The following is a 27,988-nucleotide window of genomic DNA, read 5'->3' on the forward strand; positions in this document are numbered from 1 at the left end:
AAACCAGGAGTGGATTAAAACACAGAAAGGATCTGTTCACACAATGTTGAAATTGAGTGGATGGCCGCCATATAACGGTAAATAACCGCCATTATTTCAATATAACAGCCGTTGTTTTAAAATAACAGCAAATATTTGCCATTAAATGGCGGCCATCCACTCAATTTCAACATTGTGTGAACAGATCCTTTCTGTGTTTTTTATCCACTCCTGGTTTTGGTTGCAATACTGACTGAAATATACTGACTGAAATATACATATACTGACTGAAATATACGTAGTGTGAAGCCAGTAAATTAGGGATTTGTGTAACTTTTGGAGGGCAATACAATACTTTAAGAGAACCAATCATGGCCGAAATTCAAAAAATTTTTTTTTGCTAATTAGCTGTACATTTAAATTTTATTAATATTTGCAAATGCACTTAATTATTTTTATAACTGTATTTTTGAGATATACACACTTTACTTTCCTGTCTCGCGCCGGCTCTTTTGAAAAGAGCCGGCGCGAGACAGGAAGCTCCCGTCATGCAGAGCGGCAGCAATGCTGGGGGCGCCGCCAAATTGATGACATCGCTTTGCGTTCCACCACTGGAACGCAAGTGACTAAATTAAGATGGCGGCGCCCGGCAGCGGACAAGAGGATTGGGTAAAGTATAAGATACAGACTGCAAAGGCAGTCTGTATCTTCATAAATAGACAAAATGAAGATACAGACTGCCTTTGCAGTCTGTATCTTATACTTTACCTCATCCTCTTGTTCGGTACAGCAAGGCCGGCCGCCGCCGCCATCTTGAATACGTCACTTGCGTTCCAGCAGTGGAACGCAAAGTGACGTCATCAAGATGGCGGCACCGGCCTTGCTCCACCGGAACAAGTGGATTAGGTAAAGTATAAGATACAGACTGCAAATGCAGTCTGTATCTTCATAAATAGACTTCATAAAGATACAGACTGCATTTGCAGTCTGTATCTTATACTTTACCTACTCCTTTGTTCCGATGCAGTAATGCCGGCCGCCGCCATCTTGATGAGGTCACGCTGGAACGCACGTGCGTTCCAGCGTGACGTCATCAAGATGGCGGCGCCCCGGCATTACTACACCGAAGAAGAGGATTAGGTAAAGAATAAGATACAGACTGCAAAGGCAGTCTGTATCTTCAGGAATAGACTTAGGGAGAGAGGACCTTTAATAATAGGGACAGTGATTTTTAGGTGATAGGTTCTCTTTTAATAAAAATTTTCGCCGGACTTCTCCTTTAACAGACAACAGGTTATAAAGGAAAGACTGGATTTCTCCTCCTTTCAAATCCATTCCTGGGTTTGGCTGTAAAAATCTGTCAGATATCTGTTGGTGTAATAGAGCCCTTAGACTCCACTCCCGAGTTTAGTCCAAAGTCAAACTTGTTGGGTAGAACAGTGGGTGAGTGAGTGACGTGGTCCAATACTATTCTACTCTCTCCGTTCCATTTTAGGCTGAAAAAATATGTTTTTAGAGAAAGATGGAAATGGCATATGCAAATTGGGGAAATGGATGTCTGCCACATTGAGGTGCAGGAAAGGAGTGTAGCAGGTGGGTAGGAGTGATCTAGTGCACACTGAGGGACAGAATAATGTTCTAGCTTATAGAGAAGCTGGAAAGGAGGATTCTGACATATATTGGGAGTGCTCTCCCACACAGAGGAGCTGGGGAATTTTTCTGACATACAGAAGGGCATAGAAGACAGTGTTGATAGACTGAAGGTCTACAGGCCACCTTGCCTGTCAATCACTGATGCAGAGCCCACTGATAGGCAGAGAGCCTTGACTAGGAAACAGCCAGATGACTAGTCACAACTCTCTTCCTGAACCATGCAATAGGTGTAATAGGTTGTGTTAAAAAGCAACAGTCAAACCACAACAATGGTTGATTTAAAACATGGCCTATAATCATGACAACGATAGCGACAGTCTGCTGGCTCCATGTAATAGGAGCAGTAGTGGCAGACTGCTGCTATCTTCTATAGGCCACCTGAATGATCTAAAGATTGTCAGGGAAGCCCGTCAAGCACCTCCCTGCACTCCCTGCTCCTCCCTGCTTGATGTCTGTGAGTGTAAAAGCACAGGCAGTGGGTGGGGAAATGAGGAGCAAGTGAGTGCTGACCAGACAGGTCTAATACGGCCCTTGGTACGTGGTACACGGGGCAATATGGTTTGATCAAATTATATACCAACATCCTGGCGTTGGTTTTTAAATGTAGACGAGAGGCATTAGTGTCAGCCATAGGTGTGAGGTGCAGCGCTCCTTTCTCTCCTTGTCCGTATTTTACATTACGAGTGTTTGCACTCCTCCTGGTAAGACCCATGTGAATGCAATCAGCAGGAGGCACATGTGCACACATGACTAGTACCTCCTATATTTCCCTTTCTACCTGCAGGAGCAATGGTGAGTGACAAGACCATGTTCACACTTGTGTTGCTTGATGGCAGCTTTCTCCACCGGCGGTGCCTGCTGGGTTTTGGGGGGCCCTTGGGGATTGGTCCTGTGACATTGAGGTTGCAGGGCCGTTCTATGGCCTCCCTTACCTGTTTGTGCTCGCTTTGCGGGGTTAGTGACTGACACAGTGGTGAGTTAGTGTAGGGACCTGCATGGTACATGGGGCAATATGGTTTGATTAAATTATATACCAACATGCTGGCATTGGTATTTAAATATAGCCGAGAGGCATTAGTGTCAGCCATAGGTGTGAGGTGCAGCGCTCCTTTCTCTCCTTGTCTGTATAATATGGCCCTTAGTGCCCAATGATTTCTATTGGGCTATTCACATGATCCTTAATTTATTAGTACACAATCTGTCCACCTATGGACCCAGATTTTTCTGCGGATTAACTGCTTACGGATTACCTTAATACAGGTCTGCAGAAAAATACAGATTCCCCAAGAAATGTCACAGGCTGAAAGCAATCATGTGACCTTTTCAGGAGTTGGGCATCTTTTATGATACAGTTTAACTTTATTAACAAGCACTGTACAAGCACTGTACAAAAAAAAAAAAAACACAATGGGGAAGATTTATTAAACTGGTGTAAAGTAGAATTGTCTTACTTGCCCCTAAAAACCAATCAGATTCCACTTTTCATTTTTCAAAGACTCTGTGGGGAATGAAAAGTGGAATCTGATTGGTTGCTAGGGGAAACTAAGACAATTCTGCTTTACACCAGTTTGATAAAACTCCTCCAATGTGTTCATGAGGCCTAAAGGCCCTATTACACTAAGAGATTATTGGCTGTAGTAGGCCGATTACTGGCCCTTCCAGATGGTAACACATCTGGAAATGCACAATTTCAGCTGATCGTGGTCTTTCAACACAATAAAATGCAACGATCGGTGCAGTGACAGTCTCCATGTAATAGGACTTTAATGGGCTGCTCAGATGATCTAAGGATCGCCAGGGTAGCCCCTCACCCTGCTCCCCACTCGCTGTCTGTGCGTGTAATAGCACAGTCAGCAACCAGGAATGAGGGGTAAGTGACTGCTGACCTGACAGGTTGGCGCTCGCTCCCCCCCCCCCATTGTAATACGGCCTTAACTGTCTACAGATCAGATAACAGCTGCCCTTCTTAGCATGAATAGACTGTCATTAGTTTGTTGTCAATGGACCCTTCTAACAAGTTGGGATTGTGTACAGAAGTTGAGAACCCCTTTAAACTAAAAATAATAAAACATAAAATAAAACCTTACAATATTTCAGAAAATATTTTGTTCAGCAAAAGTGGCAAAATGGCAGGGAAAGAATTGCTATCTGCCATTCGGAACACAACCTTGATCAGAGATCATGGAAATGCAAGGGTATATTGTTATTTGCTGAAATTACAGACGACTGCTGATGTGCCCTACTTTTCCCTGGTGACATGACAAATTTTTGTGCTTTATGCATGTGACGATCAATAGAGCATTGCAGTGCTATCAGAGTTCAGTATAAAATCTGGAATATTCCATTTATCAATTTCATGAGCATCTGAGACAAGCAACACAAAGAAAATCCATAGGTAACAGGAGAATAACAGCCCCTTGAAAAAACAGATCAGGGATATTATTAGTAGAATCAAATGACAACAGCCCGAAACACTAAGCTGCAGGATGACTACATATGATCTCAGCCATATATTGAAATGTACCCCTAACTAAATATTTTCTGTGAATATTGAGGCAAAACTCGATAGCTATTACTATAAAGAGGCAATATGCATTCTTATAATATGCATTTATAGTGTGACCAAAGAATATGCCTGATAGGTGTCGACCCAAACTCTTGCATGCTCAAATATGGAGAGAATAGCAGTCGATTACACAGTCTGCATAAAGATCAATGCTTGCTCCCACAGACTTCAATAGAGAGTGCCATGTGCACGCAGTGGCTGCAGGTCGAGCACAGACACCTATTCTTCCAATAGGACTATAGCATAAAAATAAAGGACACCTGGGGCTGAGGGGAAAATTTTTTCCTTGAGGAGAGCGCCAAATGGCATGTGGAGACATGTAGGCCATTCATGCTTCTCTGGGAAAAAGGATATGCAAAGTAGCTACCCCAGAAGAAAAAGAGCTCGCTCTTTGGTGCCACCTACTGGAGGTCAATGTTTGGCTCCTTGAAGGGGTTGTCCAGCGAAAATCTTTTTTTTTTTTTTTTTTTTCAAATCAACTGGTGTCACAAAGTTATATAGATTTGTAATTTACTTCTATTAAAAAATCTCAAGTCTTCCCATACTTATTAGCTACTATATGTCATGCAGGAAATGTTGTTTTATTTTCAGTCTGACACAGCGCTCTCTGCTGACATCTCTGGCCGAGACAGAAACTGTCCAGAGCATGAGAGGTTTTCTATTGGGATTCATAGAAAACCGAGACAAAGTTCCTGTGTCGGCCAGAGATGTCAGCATTTCATGCATGACATATAGTAGCTAATAAGTATGAGAAGACTTGAGATTTTTTAATAGAAGTAAATTACAAATCTATATAACTTTCTGATATCAGTTGATTTGAAAGAAAAAGATTTTCGCTGGACAACCCCTTTAAAAGCCTTTGGGAATGACTAGGGATTTCATAGCTGAGCTACAACCTCTCTGAAAGGGAAACATTAGGATTTTTCTGACCACGTGTTCATTTGTTGTATGTGTCAGGAAATCTTCTAATGCCTACAGCATGGGCACAACCTTCAGCCGAACAGTGCTAAACTGCGGTACCATCCTAATCTACAGTAATCCCAAAGTTCAGATTCCCATTGATGTAACATTAATGGCATATCCTTGGGCTATCAAGGTTCAGCCTTACATTTCTTTACATGGTTGATAAATGTTTTTATTAGGTGTACCATAGGGCACAGCAAACTCTCTCCAGACTGAGCAGATACCACCTTGATATTATGTAACCATTCTACTACAATGAAGGATAATCATCATAACAACATACAATGAAAGCTGTACAATAAGAATACCTGGAATACTTTCTAATTTCCTTCTGAGCTCCTCATTTTCTTGCTGTAGACAGATGACTTCTTGTTCTAGCTCCTGACACCTTGGGCAGTAACCTTCTTCTTCATCATCATCTTCCTCTTCTGGAAGTGTAGAGGAGGATGGGTGGCCGTGTGATTCGGAGGTTGCAGGAGATGCCCATCCACCCATCGTGTGCACTGGAGAAGACGAAAGAATATCCATGTCTGTCAAGTGACCATAATCACTTGAAGATGAGGTATTACGAGCAGGATAGCTGCCAGCCAATAGGTAGTTTTGGAGTGAATCTGTGAAGACCCTCAAAAATGCTGAGGTCTGTTGCTTTTTTTGTATGTACTGCATTTCTACGTTGTCTGCTTTGTCTGGTGATTGGCTGTGAAAGGCTTTACTAAACTGACATTGCTCTGACCTCTCACTGTAACCGTTATTTTCCTGTTTCACACATGACACCAGAGACTGGGAAGGCTTGGAGTCCAAAAGTTTTCCCCCACAGTTCAACAGGCTGAGTACTCTGCTACACTGCTGGGCAAAGGCATCAAGAATCATTCGGCTCTCTGCAAAACAGAACAAAAATAGTAACAAAAATGGTACAAAAGCATCGGAGGGAAAAAAAAGAGACTGCATGGGCCCATTCCCTCATTAACTAACAGAATTACCCGTTATTCAATCTGACAAGAAACACACGCTTTCACCGCAATGTAAAGTTAATTGCTTATGTTCTTATTGATTTGCATAATTAACAATGGCATGTATTAAACAGCAAGAAAATCTGAATGTACCCAGTCTTAACTGCTTTCTTCAAGAAACCTCAAATGAGTTCTTTCAACCTAGAAGTAGTATGTGTATAACAAAGTAAATGCACCTTTTACATTCAAAAGACTGATAATAGTACTCTGTAGGAGCAAGGAATAGGAATTATCAAAAATAACATTTCATTTATTGAGTGTCAAGTAAAAGCTGGTTCTGAAGACAAAGAGCTGGCATCTTAAGTCCTCCTCCAACTATTCTTTTACTTGTCACCCCCTGCTGACAATGAATATGTATAGATAAACTAAACATTACGACACATTAAGGTCCCCATACACTTTAGTCTGAAGTGAAACACACCTGCCGACTTTGGTGGGACCAGCCGACTGTCTCTCCCCCGAAAGATGGTGTTGGAGGAGAGAATAGTTGGGCACATTGGACCCTTGTGGCAAAAGCCTACCCTCCTCTCTCCATTGACATAAATATTCGGCCTATGGTGAGATTGGGAGAGGTAGCTGTTGCCAAATAAGCATTCGACTGACAGCTATTGAAGATGTTTGGGCAATTTAAGATTATATTCAGTTAAAGCTACCGATTTTGGCTGCCTTAGCTGACCATCTTTTGTGTATGGTAGCCTCTTAGAACTAACCTACCAGCAAACAGAATGGACCTGCATGTTGGATTTCAACATGCCCAATTCTTGCCCAAAGATAAAACACTGGTTGTGGATTTCTCCCCTCTTCTCATTGAGAACAAGCATGCATGCCCAGCCATGCCAAGTGTGAATTTGTACACTGTAGGAGGATGAGGACAAGTAGCTATAGGCTCAACAAGATAGTTATTTTATGTGTATGAGAATCGTAGGAAGAAGACGATTCCTTGCTCTTTCTAAGTCACTACTACATTTACTATAGTGGTGCCACATATGTGTGAAGTTGTGTATTCCACCACTTGCATGTTGCCCATACCCTAGACCTAGAAGATAGTAACTCAACCTGTAGTAAGTTTACCCTAGGAAATGTATTCCCTGATTTTCTAAAAGGCAGCACACAGTATTATCTTGGCCCTGGGTGCATCTTTTGTATGAATAGGCGGTGCTTGTCCTAGAAATAACAGCGGCAATCTTTCATAATTAAGAGCTATTACAGTCAAAAAGCAATTTTCCCAGACTCATAATTTTTACCATACAATATATCTTGCTAAACTGTCAGGCCAGTGGTGAAATGGGGAGACAAGTGGCACTCATTTTATAGACAACATATCTATCTATCTATCTATCTATCTATCTATCTATCTATCATCTATCTATCTATCTATTTATCTTTTTATTTACGGCTCAGCACCTGTGGTTGCAGGGATGCATACCGATTGGCACCAAAACATCTATCTATCTATCTATCTATCTATCTATCTGTCTGTCTGTCTGTCTGTCTGTCTGTCTGTCTGTCTATCTATCTATCTATCTATCTATCTATCTATCTATCGTATGTCTATATACAGTACAGTGTATGAACACTGTACATATATTTATTTCAGAGGCCTATTTACACGTAAGAGCATTTGTATGTAAATCTGTCAGATGTGATGTAAAGAAGTAATTGCTTTCCCCTGCACCAGGCTTCCTCTGTACAATCTGCATTGGAAAGCATACACTTTACATATTCTGTACATTAACTGAAGATTTTTCCTTTGATACTACTATAAGAAAAAAAATAAGCATAAGCATAAAAAGCACTTGGAGGTCTAGTGATCTAAACCAGGGACCATTTTTTATGCTCTAAAAATCCATTCTTCTGCTTCCTCTCCTTTATGATGTTTGCAAATATTTGATTTATATTAGGTAGCAACTGCAGTGAGGTTGCAAAAGCCATCCGCTTTACTAATGTAGAGTTCAGTAAATGGCAAATATTCTGTGTATCGCTACACTCAATGAAACCTGTCATTTTTAACCCTTATCTACTACTGACATAAATCTTTTTCAAATATTTGATGTTGGAAATCTAACACACAGCATTACAGGTATTTAAGCCTCGGGCATGGACTGATACCAGTATTATTGCAGTGTTTGTTTTGTAGACTGTAATAGGGCTTGTATGAGATTAGAAACACATTGCTGCCTTCATCCAGAAATACTGCCACTCCTTTCCATAGATAGTTTGCTGCTCAGCCAAATTCAAGTGAATGGGGACAAGTTGTAATATCAGACACAACCTATTGGTAAGAAAGGAGCCTTATTGTTCTGATGCTGGTTCATCCAATGTGGTGATGTACTTTCTGCTTTAGTACATTTGTTCAACCTCCTTAAAAGTTCTCTCTAGGTTTAAAAAAAACTAACAATTGGAAAACAATAACAGATTACAGTAATCCAGGTAATCCTGTCAATGCTTCTGCTTAATCCCTTCTTCATTTTACACAATGACTGCTAGAATTTAAGTAAGTGTTTTAGAATTCATAACTCCTAAAACTACACAATCTTTAATCTATAGACTGGGGAAGATTTATCAATATAGTTACATAGTTAGTACGGTTGAAAAAAGACATATGCCCATCAAGTTCAACCAAGGAGGGGATGGATGAGGGGAAAGGGGTGGGTGATGGGTACTTTCTATACATATGTATTTATATTATTTTGGTCTAAGAACTTGTCTAGGCCGCTTTTGAAGACCTCTACTGTTTTCCTGTGACCAGATCCTGGGGTAGACTGTTCCACAGATCACTGTTCTCATGGTAAAGAGGGCTTGTCCGCCCCTTTTTTTCTCCAGGTGAAGGCAGTGGCCCTTTTCTTATGGTGGGGTTTTACCTGGAACATCTTTTTCCCATATTTCTTAAGGATGCGCCCGCATCAGAACTCAGTGGCGCTAAAGATCATCTGGCCGGTACTGGGACGATCTTTTCTGAGACCGGCCGTTCGGTGACCTGTCTGGGTCACAGAAAGGCCGATCTCATACGACGTGTGAACATAGCCTAATAGTACAATCAAGTAAATGAATTCAAAAGTGGTCAAAAATGGTGGAAATTGTACTGAACATATCCAAATTATCTGTATGTATGACAGTTTGTTAGCTATGTAAAAAGAATTCTTCTTACACGGTGTGATGTCTGGTATATAATTTTCTTGGCTAAAAATGTTTACAGAACTTTATAACAAAAATCTGCCGCTTGTTGACAGTTTCCAATTAGTTACACATTTTTTTAACCAACTGCCCAGAAAAGGTAGAAGGTCACATTAATAGATACCCGTTAAAGACGACACAAAAGATAAATAAGATATACTATAAAGCGACTTCCATTCTGTGGTATAAAAAAGTTTATGATACTAAAGGAAATATAAGTAGAGGAACACTAATTTCTGAATTCTGCCGCTATAAGCCACTGATCAGCGCAGCCAACTCTGGCACCTATCATTACTGTTAACAGAAGCCATTAGACAAAATGTAGCTATCATAGGTTACCTGCTAATAATGAACACATTGAACATCTCGCTCTTTAAGCCTACACTAATTATACCGAAAATTATTGTCTGCACCAATGTTAACCAATGTATTTTTCTATAATATTTCTGCAAGTGACTAAACTATAGAACAAAGACAACAGTTAATTAGATGAGCAGAACCAGACAATTTAATTTGCATTACACCAAAGTTTTATGTTGCTGAAGCAATTAAAGATCCATTTTGCAGAACATGAAACAGTAAATGGAGCGCACCCTTCTCCCAGCAGTTCAGCTAACACCTATACCACTTATACTATAGAACAGAACAGGCTGAGCATGTTGGCTTTGTATCACACAGAAGTCGGCTGACACCAGGATCACAAAGCAATAGTCTGAGAGGAATCACATTGCTGTTATGTTCGGCTCTTTTGACAATCGGTGTGTTTCATGTTTACCACCAATCACATACCAGATGTCATAATAGAACTGGGTACTCTGACTCTATGGAAATGTCTGAAACATCCTACTCTGAAAATATGGCTACAGAGGAGGATTGGAAAAGGATGAAGGATCTTACTACTCAACTCCACAAAATATGAACTGTTACTATTGGACTATCTTTCAAGACTCTGATGAATACAATTCCAGTAAGGAAACAACAAGAAACTGGGACCCTCATGCATTGTTTAACCCCTTAAGGTCACTTTTGCTTTTTCCACTTTATGTTTAAAAGTCCAGCGCTTTTGCATTTTTTCACCTAGAGATGTATATGAGCCCTTATTTTTTGCAAAACCAATTGTACTTTGCAATGAAAGGCATTATTTTTCCATAACATATGCAGCGAAACCGGAAAAAAAATCATTTGCGCTGTCAAATTGAAAAAAAAGGAATTTGTTTTGATTTTGGGGAGTTTTGCATTTACGCCGTTCGACCTATGGTAAAACGGACTTGTTATGCATGTTTCTCAAGTCGTTACGATTACAACGATATGTAACTTCTATAACTTTTCTTGTATCTGATGGCTTGTAAAAAATTCAAACCATTGTTAACAGATATATGTTCCTTAAAATCGCTCTATTCCCAGGCTTACAGCGCTTTTATCCTTTGGTCTATGGGTCTGTGTGAGGTGTCATTTTTTGCACCATGATGCGTTCTTTCTATCAGTATCTTGATTGCGCATATATGACTTTTTGATCACTTTTTATAAAAATTTTTCTGGATTTGATGCGACCAAAAATGTGCAATTTTGCACTTTGGAATTTTTTTGCGCTTACGCCATTTACCGTGCGAGATCAGGAATGTGATTAATTAATAGTTCGGGCAATTACGCACGCGGCGATACTAAATATGTTTATTTATTTGTTTATTTATTTATTTATATTTATAAAATGGGAAAAGGGGGGACTTCCGGTTCCGGCGCCGCCATGTGAGGCTGTGTGGAGAGGGAGCTCCGCACAACCACCCCGCTCAACAACGGAGATCCCCCCCTTCCCTGCCACACACGCTGCAGCCAGCCGGGCACTTATACCGGAGGACAGAGAGGAGGGCAAGAGATCGGTGCGGCGCCGCAACCAGCTACTGTTGCGGGGTTGAGCTCCTGAGGTACGGAGCCGGATGGGACCGGACGCCATCTTGCCGCGCAACACCACGAGCCCCTACTGTACAAGCGCTGGACGGAGCCGCGCTACGACTGACGGGGACAGACCGGAGGGCTGTGAGTACCGTGGAGGAGAGGAGGGGACTTACTGTCAGACCAGGAGCGGTACAGAGAGAGGGCCCCTCGAAAGATTGCGGCGCCATCTTGCCCAACCGGGCTGCGGCACCATCCTGCCACGTGATCAGGGCTATCTGAGCTGCGGTCAGGAGACCGATACCGGCGAGTGGTGAGGTACCCGGAGGGGGGTAATAGGTGACGGACAGACACGGAGATAGATCGGAGGCCTGCTCCTTAGCCACCACTGGACTCTGATACCTGTCGCCCCATCCCCCCACTAGTGCTGAGAGACGAGAACCTGAGCCTAGTACATGGACTCTGCCCCTCACAGCCTGCAATACTTCTACCACCTATAATACTGTCCACCCACTTTAACTGCATGCTACAGTATTAACACCTTCAGCCCTCCCCATCAGCTGGTATCAGTATATACCTCCATATTTTCTGGTATTGCCAGTGTGGAAACTTTGGGAAGCGGTGCTTGGACTTTTACAGTGACATCCAAATAACCCTGTACAGCCATATATACGACTTGAGAAGAGCGGCAAAAAGCTCCTACAGCGAACGGGTTTCTTGGATGGAGCAGTACTTGGTCAAAATGGGCAATAAAACTAAGAACAAAACAGTGAAAACCACAAAACTAACGACAGCACTGTCAGACCCTTCTTTAGAGGACGGGGCCTCTAATGGCAGTTTTCCTGATATATCAGGACCTCCAGCCTCCCAACAAGCCTTGGACGGCGAGAATGGGTCACAAGATATCTCACTGGATTACAAACGCCTAGCAGAGGCGGTGGCCAGACAGTTGGCGCCGGACATCCAAGAGACTTTGGCAAATACGGTCGCCCGCTCACTCCAACAGCTCCAGCAAACAGTAGCCCAGCAAGGGGAACGCATAGATGACATAGATCAGCGGCTTCCCTCATTGGAAAATGATGTCGACTCCTCCTTTGCGGGCCTTCAAGAAATGCAACGCGAAAATAAAAAATTGTGGGAGAGGGTGGAGGATCTAGAGAATCGATCCCGCCGGAATAACTTGCACATAGTGGGAGTACCAGAAGCCATACCACAAAAAGACCTACGTCATTTCTGCGACTCTGAATTACCTGAGCTCTTACGCATTTCTAGACTATGCAAGGTGGAAAGGGCGCACCGTATAGGCCCTGACCTTCGCTCAGGGGATGACACGGGCCCCAATCACAACCAGACATCTGCTCGCCCTCGCCAGGTGATTGTCCGGTACTTGGATTACACGGATAAGACAGCGATTTTGAGAGCTTTTAAACAACAGAATCAACCTGTGCTGTATAAAGGACATAAACTGTTGATTTTCGCTGATTACTCAGCAGAGGTTTCCAGAAAAAGGAAAATCTTCTCCCCTCTCTGCTCCATACTCCACAGAAAGCAGATGAAATTTGCCCTAATGTATCCGGCAACCCTGAAAGTTTTTCACCCAGACGGGATCACCATGACCTTCCAGGACCCGCTGGTCGCAGAAAAAACCCTGGGACTTAGTCCTTCCTCTCCTGCCGATCACTCCCTTGGCTCCTCTAACAACAGGAAGGGAAGCCAGAGAAGATCCTCTTGGGGCCAACAAGATGCCAGACGCGTAGTGGAGACGTCTAAACCGCCCTCTATGCCCAAGGAGCAGCGCCAGAGGGGCCCGAGGAAGGCAAGATCGAATGTGGACCTCTCTTCACATAGAGATGAAGGTTGACCTGCTTCAGAAGTGATGTCATCAGCCTACCTGGGGACATTATAATGTACTCTAGATCAATAGTGAGAGGTCATGATCTAGTTCAATGCTAAAAAAAAGGGAGGGGGGACTACTGCTATTGCTATTAATGCTATTATAATTAATGGTTCGATGATGAGTTACAAACTAGAGGCCGACAGGTTTGAGTAACTGTGTCCACAGGTTATACATTTGTAACTTTTTATAATGTTTTCAGAGGGGTGAAGTGCGTTTCCTGCACTTAGTTAGCTCGAGATGTTTAAACTGTTGTTATACTTTTGGTTTAGTCTGAGTTACCTCCACTGGCCTAGTTTGGGTCTTGCACCTGACATGGCGGAAAAAAGGGAGTCACCTATGCAATGTTTGGGTTTTTTGTTTCTGTTGTTCTGTTGGGGCATGTTTAATGGGGGGGAGGGGGGGGACGGTTTCTCCACAGATGCAGTACCTATTACTTTTATCTACATTATTACTCTTATGCGGATCACGACATGGAACGTTAAGGGATTGCGCTCGCCGCAAAAGCGGCTAATGGTACTAAGGCACTTGAAACGTCTTAAATCTGAAATTGCTTTATTGCAGGAGACACATCTGGAGGAGGCGGATTTCATACGAATGCAAAGACTCTTGGTGGGCAAGGTGGTGGGATCTCCAGCGGTCCGGGGTAAAGCAGGTACTATAATTCTGATCCACAGGCGCCTAGCCTCTTTAGCCACCAACATACAACATGACAGTGAGGGGAGGGTGGTGAGTCTCACGTTCAAGGGCACCCCCGAACCAATTAGCATCTATAACATCTATGCTCCAAACACGGGTCAAAAGGAATTTCTAAATTCCCTGAGGGATACTCTGCTAGCGGACACAACGCCCTTGAAAATAGTAGGGGGGGACTTTAATGTAGTAGCCAACGCCCTAGAAGACAGGCGTCATGACGTACCGGTTAAACTAACTACGGGTGGGAGGGACTCCCCATTACCAACGTTCTTATCGGCCTCCGAGCTAACTGACACATGGAGGTTCAGACACCCTGAAAGTAGGGAATACACACATTTTTCGTGGGCGCACCAATCCTGGTCCCGTATTGACTATATGTTGGTGTCCACCCCCCTCCTCTCTCGCGTTAGCAGCATAGACATAGGCGACATGCTAATCTCAGATCATTCCCCAATTAATATGGATCTGCGATCCTCCCAAATACACGGCCCGGACTTCCTCTGGCGCTTTCCTACGCAGTTGACCACGGACGATTCCTTTCTGGAATTGCTGCGGGGATGGTGGCTTGAATACCAAGCTAATAACTCGGAACATATGCAGGATCCGCAGCTGTATTGGAGCGCGGCAAAGGCGGTGCTGAGGGGACAAATAATGTCATATGTGGCCAGAAAGAAAAGGGAGATCGCGACCCAGTTAGAAACTAAAGGGAATGCCCTACGGGTGGCATATACTGACTTTCAATCCTCCCCCTCAGATATCACAAAACACACATGGCAGCTAACGAAGAAAGAGTATGAGTATTGGTTAGAAACAAGGGAAACACTGTACCTGTCCTGCCAGGAAGCGAGACTCTTCCGCTTCGGCAATAAATCGGGAAAACTGTTGGCCAATTTGGCCAAAGGCAAGCAACCCCTATTCACTATAACCCAGATGCGAGATCAAGGGGGTTCAATGTCCTCCCATCCGGCTCAAATCAATAATATATTGAGGAATTTCTATGTTCAGCTATACTCTAAGAGGGAAGCGGGAAATACATTAGAGCCCTTCCCGTGGGATAGTGTGGGCCTTTCTAAAATCTCATCAGAAGATAGGGATATGTTAAACGCCCCCTTCACGGAGGGAGAGGTGAAAGCTGCTATTAAAAAATTACCGGGCAATAAAGCCCCAGGCCCCGATGGTTACACGGGGGAATTTTTTAAGGCACTTCAAGATCAAATTTCACCCTGTCTCACTGGATTATACAATAGCTACTTGGGGGGAGAGAGGATCCCGGGAGAAGCTAACACTGCCTATATTAAAGTACTCCCGAAACCAGGGAAAGATCTCACGTGTCCGACGGCTTATCGCCCAATTTCCCTAATCAATGTGGATTTAAAACTGGTATCCAAAATGATGGCAGATAGACTAGCCATCCTTTTGCCTCACCTAATCACTCCCTCCCAGGTGGGCTTTGTTCAGGGAAGATCAGCGGTTGCTAACCTGCGAAAGGTACTGGCTGTTCTAGATAGTGTACGTAATAAACCGGCCTCCCACCCCTCCCCAGCCCTACTCACCTTAGATGCAGAGAAAATGGGAAAAGGGGGTGATTTGGACTTCTAATGGGGGAGGGGATTTTTTATTAATAAAAAAACATTTTTACTTTTATTTTTACTTTAACTAGAAGCCCCCCTGGGGGACTTGTATATAGACAGCACTAATCTCTCATAGAGATCAATGCTGTGTATATACACAGCAAAGATCGATTAGATCGGTCATAGATTGCTATGGCCTGCTGCAGGCCATAGCAATCTAATGCCGAGCCGGGATCAGCATCATTCCGACGCAGAGGCCCGGCATGGGCAGAAGAACGGATCGCCCCCCCGCGATCGCATCGCGGGGGGGAGATCCGACCCACTAGACACCAGGGATGCACGGAGGAAAGCCTCTAAGTGCAGCTGTCAGGCGCGGCAACGGGACCGGCTAATAGAGGCACTGCCCGGCTGCACATGTCAGCCGGGATCAGTGCCGTTCAGAGCGGGGACCCCTCTCTGAACACCCCGCGCGGCACCACTCTCTGAACACCCCGCGCGGCACCATGACGTATCAGATACGTCATGGGTCGCTAAGGGGTTAATCTCATTTCTAGCTTTCCCATTCTCTCTTTCTCCTACCCTCACTTCAGTCTTTCTTCATGTGCCATATGTCTTCGCCATAACTAGAGATGAGCGAACAGGTTCGGCCGGTATAGGATCCGGTTTACATTTTCCCAAAAATCCGAGTCCGATCGGATTCGGATTTTTGGAAATCCGCTGTTTTTTTTTTTTTCCTTGCCTTCTAAAATGGCAGCCGCCATTCTAGAAAGCAGGAAGTGTTCTGGGATGGAAAAGCGCTTTCCAATGATGCCCGGAACACATCCAATCAGCAGGGATCTTGCACTAGCCCACCCCCTGTGTGACGTCGGTATTGCTTTAAAAGGAGCGGTCACATGACCGCACCACGCAGTGCAGAGAGAAAGAGAGAAAGAAAGAGAGAGAGAGGAGGCAAGCAGCTGTTGTGTACTATAGACTACTGAGAAGATATTGTGGGAAAGGAAAGATTAGGAAAGTGGAGAGGAGAAACATCTAGTGATTGAGAAAGAAATATAGAGAGGGCGAAAGATAGATAGATTAGGCATAGGACAGCAAAGGGTGCACGGAACCAAAACGTGCAGTACAGATATACAAGTCCTATACTTCTGATAGTGTGTATATCACATCCGTCTTATCCTGAGAGACAAAAATACCTGGTGCAGGTGTAAGCATTATATCTTAAAAAAGTGCTATATATATATATATACACAATTTCTATACTTGGACCCTTCTGATTGATAGTGTGTATATCACATCCGTCTTATCCTGAGAGACTAAAATACCTGGTTCAGGTGTAAGCATTATATCTGAAAAAAAGTGCTATATATATATATATATATATATATATATATATAATGTAGACATGAGGACGGCACTCCAGTAATGTAAAGTAAAGGTTTATTCACCCAATCACAAACAGCGACGTTTGACTCTAACATGAGTCTTTTTCAAGGCTTGAACCTGTAATGGTGAATTTCCTGCATAGACCCTGTAATTGTGAGTTTCCTGCATAGACCCTGTAATGGGGAATATTGAAGTCTAAAAAAAAAAAAAAAATGACTTTGAGATATCGAAAAGATAATGATGTTACTGACATGTAGAGCCCTAAATTCAACCAAATACACTACCCCAGTATCATATAGATGCTTTAAACTATGAAATCCGAAGAAATCCGAAATTTGGTCAAACCGAACTTTCCCAAAAAATCTGAAAGTCCGGTCGGACCGAACTTTTGAAAAGTTCGCTTATCTCTAGCCATAACACCTTAGTATGGGGGTTGATTTTTTTTTGGCTGGGTTGGCCAATCAAGTGGAATTCCTGTTATTGTTTCTTCATCCCTTATGCATTGGGTTATTCTCATTTGTTTCTAAACATAAATAATAAAAAAATAATAAATGAAGAATTTAAAAAAAGGAAATTGGACATTCTATCTGGACAGTAGTACACTCGGTTCGGCACTCGAACCAAACTTTTCCCAAAGTTCGTAATGAAACTGGTTCGTAACGGTTCGGTTCGCTCATCCCTACATTCAATCCATCCAACAGAGGGCACAATGTGGGATGGAAAGTAATAGCTATATGAAGGGAAAAACTGCAGGGAATGAAGATTAGGAGAATTTGAGATGATGGGTATCAGGGCTATGACTGCTAAAAATAATTGAGAACTATGATTTTTCTTTAACAGGTGCACCCATACCCCTGCATAAAATACTATAGTCAAAGCAGAGTGTATTGCTGGCACCTGTCCGCTTTGGCACTCAGCACCTGAAGGACATTCTCCACCTGCAACCCCCAGCTACATCTAGGGAAGATGAAAAGGCCTATTGTTGTAAGGTAAAGAACCACTGTTGTGTCTACTGGAGGAAAAGGTGTAGCTACTGTTGAGAGAAGGACACCTCACAACTGTAACTACTGGGAATGGTGATGGTGCAAGGCCATGACTTTGTACAGTGTAGACACTAGTGTAAGGTTGAACCATTGTATTAAACACAATAAGGGATATTTCTTTGAATGGCTACTTTGGGTGTTGGAGAAGAGGGCACTACGGTAAACACTGAGGTGACTAGTGCGGTGACTACTCATAGGGGGGTTACAAAAGGTGTATGAACAAAAACAATGATCAGCTATACATGATGGCATTAACACATATGTGGTACCACACAATGCTCATTGAAATGGGTAACCACCTAGTACATGGTGCTACATAGGGGGATCCCCATCTATGACAATATGTATGCCCTGATCAGACACATAATAGGACAAGCCCATTAACCTAAGAGATGTCATACTTTGAATAATCCCCTTTCCATAAGGAGAGAGAAGTTTCTTCTGTGCAGCACCAGGGTGTTAGTCACACCGACGTCAGCATCTTACCATACTGTTCCAATTCCATTTATAGATACTTTGTGATTTCATGCTTTGTCTTTACCGTTTTCAGTAACTACTCTGAAAACAGCAACTTATTAGCATTTGCTAAAAAGTCCTGGATCTTCCAATTAGGTGTTTATAGCTTACAATTAAATCACTCATGAAGTTTTATCACCATAACAAGCTGAAATCACTCAGATCTTTTATGATCTCATTCTACCAAATTTAATTTAAGCACAGAATTCAAAATTCAATATTAACTTAATACAGCATAGCAACAAAGCAGCTTACAGAATTACCAATCGCCTGAGCCACACTTACAACACAGCCAGGCTCCTCATAAAATACCTGCAGAACAGTCCACTCCAGAAAGCACTTGTAAATAAAAAAAGGCACACCAATGAATGTAAATAGTGCTTCCTCCCCATGCTTATATAGCTGAATACGGCTACAAAAAGCATAAATAAATAAAAAAAAAATTATATTCGAACCTTAAAGGGAATAAGTCATGTATATAATTTTAGTTTTATTTATCTGTAGGTAAGAAATATTGTTTTATTTTTTAATTTATTATTCATTTAACCTTTTTTCAAAACTTCATTGGGTTGACCATATTGGAAACCTCTTTCCTGCAATTGTCTGACGTGCTTGTGTGCTTGTGTGCTTTATGGCAGCTGCAATGAATACTAGTTAAAGTGTACCTGTCATTATAACTTTCAAAATCTAAATCAACAGAAGATGTGATATAAAGCAAGTCTGCAATTTATATTATTATTGTGTTTTTTTTTGTTAACATGGAAAACTTGGAATTTCTTGAGTTTAGTCTCTTTGGAAAAAAAGGGACCAAACAGAGGAAGTCCAGGCAGTTACAGAGAAGACAGTGATCTGATTGACGGACTAATTGAGCCATGACTCTCTGTACTGGCTGGAATTACTGCGTTTAGTCTCTTTTTATCAACCAGCACAAAACTAAAAAATGGACCTGGATTTCTGGTAAGTACAGCTTAGTTTTACAGCATGATAACAACAAAAAATAATGAATGTAAATTGCAAACTTGCTTTATATCACATCTACTGTTGATTTAGATTTTGAATGTTATAACGACAGTGACACTTTAATTTTTAGTGAAATGCCATAAATTATTACAGTCCAAGCACAGAGATCAGGGAGTGACAAGGAGAAGCATACAGAGCCGTATCTCTATGTAAAGTGCTGCAATCTCTAATCTCCCCTCCATTCATAAACTCCTGGAAGGCCTGGTCTACTCTCATCTATCCTGCTTTACCATCTCTATGCTGCTGATACACATCCTGTGACATCACCGCTGCACTCCTACAAAACGATGGTGCACGTCTGTCTGCTGTCTCAAACATCACACCCTTCCTATATCTAAAACCGAATATATTTAAAACAACTCCTTGGGGGAGATTTATCAAACTGGTATAAAGTAGAATTGTCTTGTCGCAGATTCTTTGAAAAGTGAAAGGTGGAATCTGATTGGTTGCTAGGGGAAACTAAGACAATTCTACTTTATACCAGTTTGATAAGTCTCCCCCCTTGTGTTTCCCCCATCCACTAACCTACCTGAATCTGACATTTCCATCTCCATTAGAGATGAGCGAACTTGCTCCGAGTTCTAGCTCACTATTTGCTCAAGTATCAGGGTACTGGAAAGTACTCAAACGAATACTGTGCGGTGCTTGAATAAAATTGATAGTCTCCTCCCTGTATGTTTGGCAGCTTTAATTAGCCAATAGACATGCGAGAAAGAGGCTGGTAGATCCTGCTACACAGCAGCTATGTTGGCTGCTGGAATAGCAGTGATTGGACGGCTGCATCAGGTGACCTGGGTGTATATAGGCCCAGGTCTCCAAAAGATTGACCCTGTTGCTTGCTGTTAGTTGTAAGGGAGAGCTGCTACAGCAGGGAAAGATTAAAGGGGTAGTGTGGCGCTAAAAAAAATTCACAGAATAACACACATTACAAAGTTATACAACTTTGTAATGTATGTTATGTCTGTGAATCGCCCCCTTCGCGTGTCCCACCACCCCCGCCCGTGTACCCGGAAGTGTTGGTCCATTATACATTACCTGATCCATGTCACACATGTCCTCTATCTTGTGGCAATCGCGGCTGAGCACAGTTATGACGCGGCAGAGGGGGGACGGCGGCAGCGATTCGGCGTTTGGCACAAGATAGAGGACATGTGTGACACAAATCAGGTAATGTATAATGGACCAACACTTCCGGGTAAACGGGCGGGGGTGGTGGGACACGGGAAGGGGGCGATTCACAGACATAACATACATTACAAAGTTGTATAACTTTGTAATGTGTGTTATTCTGTGCATAATTTTTTAGCGCTGCATTACCCCTTTAAGGGGGAGATTTATCAAACTGGTGTAAAGTAGAATTGTCTTAGTTTCCCCTAGCAACCAATCAGATTCCACTTTTCATTCCTCACAGACTCTTTGAAAAATGATAAGTGGAATCTGATCGGTTGCTAGGGGCAACTAAGACAATTCTACTTAACACCAGTTTGATAAATTTCCCCCATAGTCTAGACTTAGTGTGGTTAGACAGGTAAGCGTTTAGGTTTACCCAACACCCAAGAGTGTTGTGACTGAAAGAACTAATTCCATAAAATATACCAGTATTGTATAGAATAGTATACTGGTATATGGCTAGTAATAGTTATATCCACAACTGTCCAAAAGTCATTTTTAGGCTACAAACACACACACTGGATCCCCAGCGGATTTCACACTGTGAATTTGCAGCAACATTTGCTGCGGATCCATGGCCGGCCGAATCCGCTGCAGCTCCAGTGTGTGTGTTTGTAGCCTTTTTGAGGTTTTCTGGTGCACCAGACACCCTCCCTTCTGCTGAAGAGGAGGACCTATTGAGTGTCCTATTGACTTAAATGGGGTTTGTTTCTTTGTCTTCTATTACATTCATTTTCCAGTATGGGGAAGTAAAAAAGCAAATGGAAGTATGAAAGCGATAGAGCTGGAGCTGCTGTGCTGGACTCTCTGTCACCACGTAGCTGTAGTTCATTTTGAACTAATCTTTGCCAGGAAAGCGAACTAAATCATTTAGGTCACTTTGAAGATTAGTTCATTTTGAACTCATCATTCACAAATTACCTATCACTAGTTCCTGTCTTCTCTATGGGGAGAGGTAAGCCGTGCTTATCTCTCGTGAAACAAAGGGGTCGAGCATGGTTTTCCATCATGCCCGACCTCTATCTCCACTGACATCTGTCCTTGGATAGTCAGGAGAGCCCTATACACCTAAAGGACCTATTACACATACAGATTTATCTGACAGTTTCTTGAAGCCAAAGCCAGGAATAGATTTGAAAAAAAAGAAATCTCAGTTTTTCCTTTATGACCTGTTCTCTTTTTATAATCTGTTTCTGGCTTTGGCTTCAATGATCTGACATATAAGTCTGTGTGTGTAATAGGGCCTTTAGATTGATGGACGAATTCACAGTGAGCAGCAGGTTTTGATGACTTAAAATCTAAGGTGTACGGGACACCCAGTGAGACTCATAGACTTACATTAGAAAAGTGTCTACCGATCCAATTGGTCACACATGCCCAGTCAGACCATCTAGATTTCCCGGTAAACAGGTGGTAAAGGGATTTCCTATATTGTGTGGGTCAAGTAATAAGAATGAGCACACAAGAAATGGCTGCACTGGACACATTAGGTGGCTATCTAAACTGGACTCACAGCAAGGCAGAATAACTAGACACAGAAACATTTTCTTTTGCATTGTTTTAAATAAAAATTAGTTTTGTTCTGTCTACTCTAACAGCAAATTAATATTTAGTCCATAGACATCCCCTGCAAGCTACACAGTACCTTAGCACTAATCGAGTATAACTAGGTCACACTTATGTCATTGTAATCACAGGTCATTAGCGCCCCATTTCTAATGACTATTAGCAGTGATCTGTTATATGATCCCACTGCCTTATGTCAGATTTCTGCTTTTGTATTGGATACAGCAGATGAAAATGCTATCTAAGCTATCTTGTCTGTCAAAGAAAAGGAAACCTGTTGGAAATGATAAAACATGATGGAAATATAAAGAAACTATTTTTCAGACCCCTGCTTCTCTGCTGACTTATGGGAACTGTTTACAGCATCCCTTACATTCCAGTAGTGGATATAGAATGTAATTTATACCATCAGATTTTAATATTGTAAACTGCACCAAAAGTGCTGCCAAACTCTACGCCTGTCATTACAGAAAAATGTCAACTCTTGTTAGTGAGTAGTTATCCAAATATATATATATATATATATATATATATATATATATATATATAGGTAGTCTTTCCAGAAGAGCACCTGCACTACTCTGAGAACTAATCTGGAAGCAGCCGCTTTCTGTGTAGATGCAGTGCCGGGGTCCTATTGAAGTGAATAGAAGCTGTGGCTGCACTACGTTGGCAAAGCCGCTACACAGGGAATGCAGGCAGCGATGCAAGCAGGAAGTCTGTGCAGTGTGAGAGGAGATGGCTCCTCTGGATTAGCAGAATAGAGGATAACTAGCTGATAACGGTGGTTTGACTGTGAAGATCTTCGCTGATCACAAGAACAGAGGCCAATAGTCTCCTGAGTGAATGGAGTAGCACACACATGCTTCGTCACCACTCCACGCATCCTCTATGGAGCTTCTGAACACTGCAGAGTATAGTGCATGGTAAGGTTTAGAAGTGAATTAGAAAGGTCTGCAGCCTAAATGCTTGATATTGGAAGGTAATACATGAGGGTATGAAAGGTACATGAGGATCTAAGTGCACTGTAAAGTTTTCATATTATACTGGATATACACTTTAGCCTGAATAGCTCTGTAATATGAAATTGTCTGGTTGGCACAGATGCTTAACACTATAATTTTTGTTATAAGTTGTCAGGCATAAGTCCATAGTAGCCAGTCTGTAAGGTAAGGGAAGCCTATCTTTACTGAAAGCCAGCTATTCTTTATCTTTTTTTCCAGATAATCTTTGTTAGCTTGCGTTAAAAGGCATAAGACCAACCAAAGGAAGTGATATGTAAAAAGAGACAATGAATCACTATATTATGAAATGGTACAGAATAACTTCTGATCGAAACAAGATTATGGCAACAAGAAGTAGACAGGTAAGACTGAAAACTGAAGTCTTATTGCAATGTATAATGAAAATGTAGGCAACTTTCTAATATGCAGTATAGGGCTAGGTTCACACTATGTATCTGTGCGGCTGTATTGCGGGCGGTAAATCATCGGCCGTATTTTTCCGGTTCATGAGTGCGCTGGAAAGTATACGATATACGGCTGCACAGTGCACACTATGTATGAGCCTACGGCCCGATTGTAAACGGACCCGTAAAAAATGAACAAGACCATTGTTTGCGTCTGGAACTGTGCAAATTCACGGCCGTGGATTGACAGGCGGTCCATACGGAGTACTTCCAAAATAGCCGGCAATAATGCCGAATGCCGATGCCTCTAATAGTTAATATATTAAATTAATAAAACACATTTTCTTTGTAATAAAGTCCCTTTCGTTGTTCAATAATTTAATTCTAACGAATCCATCATTGTGCAATTAAATATACTGTTAAAATAAATATATATATCAATAAATGTATATTTATATATATATTTATTTTTTGACAGTCTATTTAATTGCACAATGATGGATTCGTTAGAATTAAATTATTGAACAACGAAACTGATTTTATTACAACGAAAATGTGTTTTATTAATTAAATATTAATTAGTACAGGAAGCTCCATTAAGCCGTTAATTCATATTCCCGATAATAGAGCATTCTGTACTAATCATCACTTTACTTTAATGAAAACATCAAATGTTTCTTCTAATTATGTTATCACAATAGCATTATTAGAAGAAACATTTTGAATTATATGTGCACTTAGTTGATTGGCTGAGCACACATATAAAGAGCCGGTCCGCAGTACAGTGACTTCATTGTGCTGCGGACCAGCGAAGAGGCAACATCGGGGTGAGTATACAGCTCTCCCCACCCCCTCCCCACCACTGCACCTATCCCAGTAAGGAAGGGGGGTCACTTAACCCCTTCCTTGCTGGGATGGGTGCAGTCTGACATCAGTCTGGCCCCCAAGGGGTTAAGGGGGATGCAATACATCCTCCCTTAACCCCTTGGGGGCCAAACTGTAAGCAGCGATCTGTAAAGATGCTGCATACTGTAAGGAGCACAACACCGCTCACAATGATGGGTGTTGTGCTCCTGTTTGTGTGTTTTTTGTGTGTGTCTCCCTTTTTGTTTTTCAGATATCGGTATCCTGTGGATTACGTCGGATTTGGTGGACTACGTTGATGACCAGCGGTTGTTTGTTTTTTTTTTGTTTTTTTTTGTAAAATGGTCAATGAGGGGTGTGGGGGTGTTTTTATTTGAATAAAAAAAAGTTTCACTTGTGTGTTGTCTTTATTTCTTTACTTTATAGACTTAGTAGTGGAAGCCGTCTAATAGACGGAATCCATTGCTAAGTCGGGGCCTAGTGTTAGCCGGTATAAAATGGCTAACACTAACCCCCCATTATTACCCCAGTACCCAATGCCACCAAGGGGACTGGGAAGAGCCGGGTGCCAGTTGTCCTAGAGTGTCAAAATTGGCGCTCCTGGACCGGGCGGCAGCAGGCTGGTAAGATTAAGGCTGGGGAGGGGTTAAACCAATGGCTCTTCCCACCCTGGTGTTACCAGGCTGCTGTCGCTTGGTTTTTAACCCGGCTGGTTATAAAAATAGGGGGGACCCTATGCGTTTTTTTTAATTATTTATTTATTTTAAAAAAAACGCATAGGGTCCCCCCTATTTTTATAACCAGCCGGGTTAAAAACCAAGCGACAGCAGGCTGGTAACACCAGGGTGGGAAGAGCCATTGGTTAAGGCCCTCCCCAGCCTAAATCTTACCAGCCTGCTGCCGCCCAGTCCAGGAGCGCCAATTTTGACGCTCCGGGACCACTGGCACCTGGCTCTTCCCAGTACCCCTGGTGGCATTGGGTACTGGGGTAATAATGGGGGGGTTAGTGTTAGCCATTTTATACCGGTCTATTAGACGGCTTCCACTACTAAGTCTATAAAGTAAAGAAATAAAGACAACACACAAGTGAAAATTTTTTTTTATTCAAATAAAAACACCCCCACACCCCTCATTGACCATTTTATTAAAAAAAAAACACCAAACAACCGCTGGTCATCGACGTAGTCCACCGAATCCGACGTAATCCACAGGATACCGATATCTGAAAAACAAAAAGGGAGAAACAAAAAAAAACAACACACAAACAGGAGCACAACACCCATCATTGTGAGCGGTGTTGTGCTCCTTACAGTATGCAGCATCTTTACAGATCGCTGCTTGCAGTCTGACCCCCAAGGGGTTAAGGGAGGATGTATTGCATTCCCCTTAACCCCTTGGGGGCCAGACTGATGTCAGACTGCACCCATCCCAGCAAGGAAGGGGTTAAGTGACCCCCCTTCCTTACTGGGATGGGTGCAGTACTGGGGAGGGGGTGGGGAGAGCTCTATACTCACCCCGATGTGTCCTCTTGGCTTGTCCGCAGCACAATGAAGTCACTGTACTGCGGACCGGCTCTTTATATGTGCGCTCAGCCGATCAGCCAATCAGCTGAGCGCACATATAATTCTAAATGTTTCTTCTAATAATGCTATTGTGATAACATAATTAGAAGAAACATTTGATGTTTTCATTAAAGTAAAGTGATGATTGGTACAGAATGCTCTATTACCGGGAATATGAATTAACGGCTTAATGGAGCTTCCTGTACTAATTAATATTTAATTAATAAAACACATTTTCGTTGTAATAAAATCAGTTTTGTTGTTCAATAATTTAATTTAAACGAATCCATCATTGTGCAATTAAATATACTGTCAAAAAATAAATATATATATAAATATACATTTATTTTTATATATATTTATTTTAACAGTATATTTAATTGCAAAATGATGGATTCGTTTAAATTTAATTATTGAACAACGAAAGGGACTTTATTACAACGAAAATGTGTTTTATTAATTAAATATATTAACCATGAGAGACATCGGCATACTGCAGATGATCGCAAACCCCGGTAATAGCAATTCATGTAAACTGTTTCCCTGCTTTCCCAGATGCATCCAGAGGTGTTTGCATCACTTTCTAAAGATTTTATTTGTTATTTTTAGTTGAACCAGATTTCCAAGTAAATGACAGTATGTTTTCAGCTGCATGTCTATTTTTTCCCACGGCCGTAGTTTCAGACGCACATTTCCAGCCGCATAAAAAATACAGCCGCACAGATACATAGTGTGAACATAGCCTAGAAACAGAAACATAGAAGACTGTCACCACACCCCTGGGTCCATCTAGTCTGCCCTTTTAGTATTTCCCTTCTTATTATCTTGGGATAGATACATGTTTATACCAGGCAAGTTTACCTTCAGTCATGGTAGATTTACCTACCACATCTGCTGGAACTTTGTTCCATCTATCTACTACTCTTTCAGTAAAGTAATATTTTCTTCTATCTTTGCTTCTGATCTTTCCCCAAACTAACCTCTCACTTTCCTCCTGAACCTTATTTAGACCTTTAATATATTGAAAGGTTTCGATCATGTTCCCCCTTTCTCTTCTTACCTCCAAAATATACAGATTGAAACCTGATAAGTTTTATGACTGACACTCTCCACCATTTTTGTAGCCCATCTTTGGACCCATTTTATTTTATCAATATCCTTTTTGTAGAACTGGACACAGTATTCCAGATGTGGTCTCACCAGAGCTCTATTTAGCAGGATCACAATCTCCTTCTTCCTACTGGTTGTACCTCTAGCTATACAGCCCAGCATACGATTTGCTTTCCCCGCTGCCTGGTTGCACTGGTGGCTCATTTTAAAGCTGTCAGAAATCACTCCTCCTAAATCCTTCTCTTCTGAAGTCTTTGCCATCACAGAACTGCCCATATGTCTATACTCGGATAGAGGATTACTCCTCCCCAAGTCCCTTATTTTACATCTGGATACATTGAACTGCAGTTTCCATTGTTTGAACCACTTATCTAGTGACGCTAAATCATTTTCCATACCACTGACACCACCAAGAACATCACCCAAATTGTGTAAAAAGCAAACAGACAAACCTTACCTGCCAAACCTTCTCCCATGTCACTTACAAGCATATTACAAACTTACAAACACCACTTGTAACCAGTCTCTGCTCAGAATATACACCATTAACAACAACCCTCTGATATTTATCCTTCAACCAACAACAAATTCACTGAACTATCCAGGGATTGAGTCCAATCCTTACTAACTTCTCTATCAGCTCTTTATGGAAAACAGTATCAAAGGCTTTGCTGAAGTCCAGATAGGCGATATCCACAGCACCACCTTCATCCAGCACTTTTGTGACAAAATCAAAGAAATCAATGAGATTAGTCTGACATGATCGGCCCTCAGTAAAGCCATGCTGGTTTGGATCCATCAAATTGTTGATTCTTCTGTGATCCATTATCTTCTTCTTTAGAAGAGTTTCCATCATTTTTACTAGTACAGATGTTAAGCTAACTGGCCTGTAGTTACTGGGCTCTTCTCCTCTCCCCTTCTTGTGGATGGGTATAACATTGTCTGTTCTCCAA

At 42.0% G+C, this 27,988-nt stretch overlaps 1 protein-coding gene across 1 annotated transcript in view; it reads right to left on the minus strand.

The window, feature by feature from the left end:
- BEND4 (BEN domain containing 4) overlaps positions 1-27,988 on the minus strand; it is a 118,544-nt gene that overhangs the window by 56,090 nt on the left and 34,466 nt on the right. Inside the window, exon 2 of the mRNA XM_069976506.1 lies at positions 5,470-6,039. Within this exon, the coding sequence (XP_069832607.1) occupies positions 5,470-6,039 (570 nt within the window). The remainder of the gene's footprint in view (positions 1-5,469; positions 6,040-27,988) is intronic.

Source organism: Dendropsophus ebraccatus, chromosome 7 (assembly GCF_027789765.1).
Source record: "Dendropsophus ebraccatus isolate aDenEbr1 chromosome 7, aDenEbr1.pat, whole genome shotgun sequence".
Lineage (NCBI taxonomy): Eukaryota > Metazoa > Chordata > Amphibia > Anura > Hylidae > Dendropsophus > Dendropsophus ebraccatus.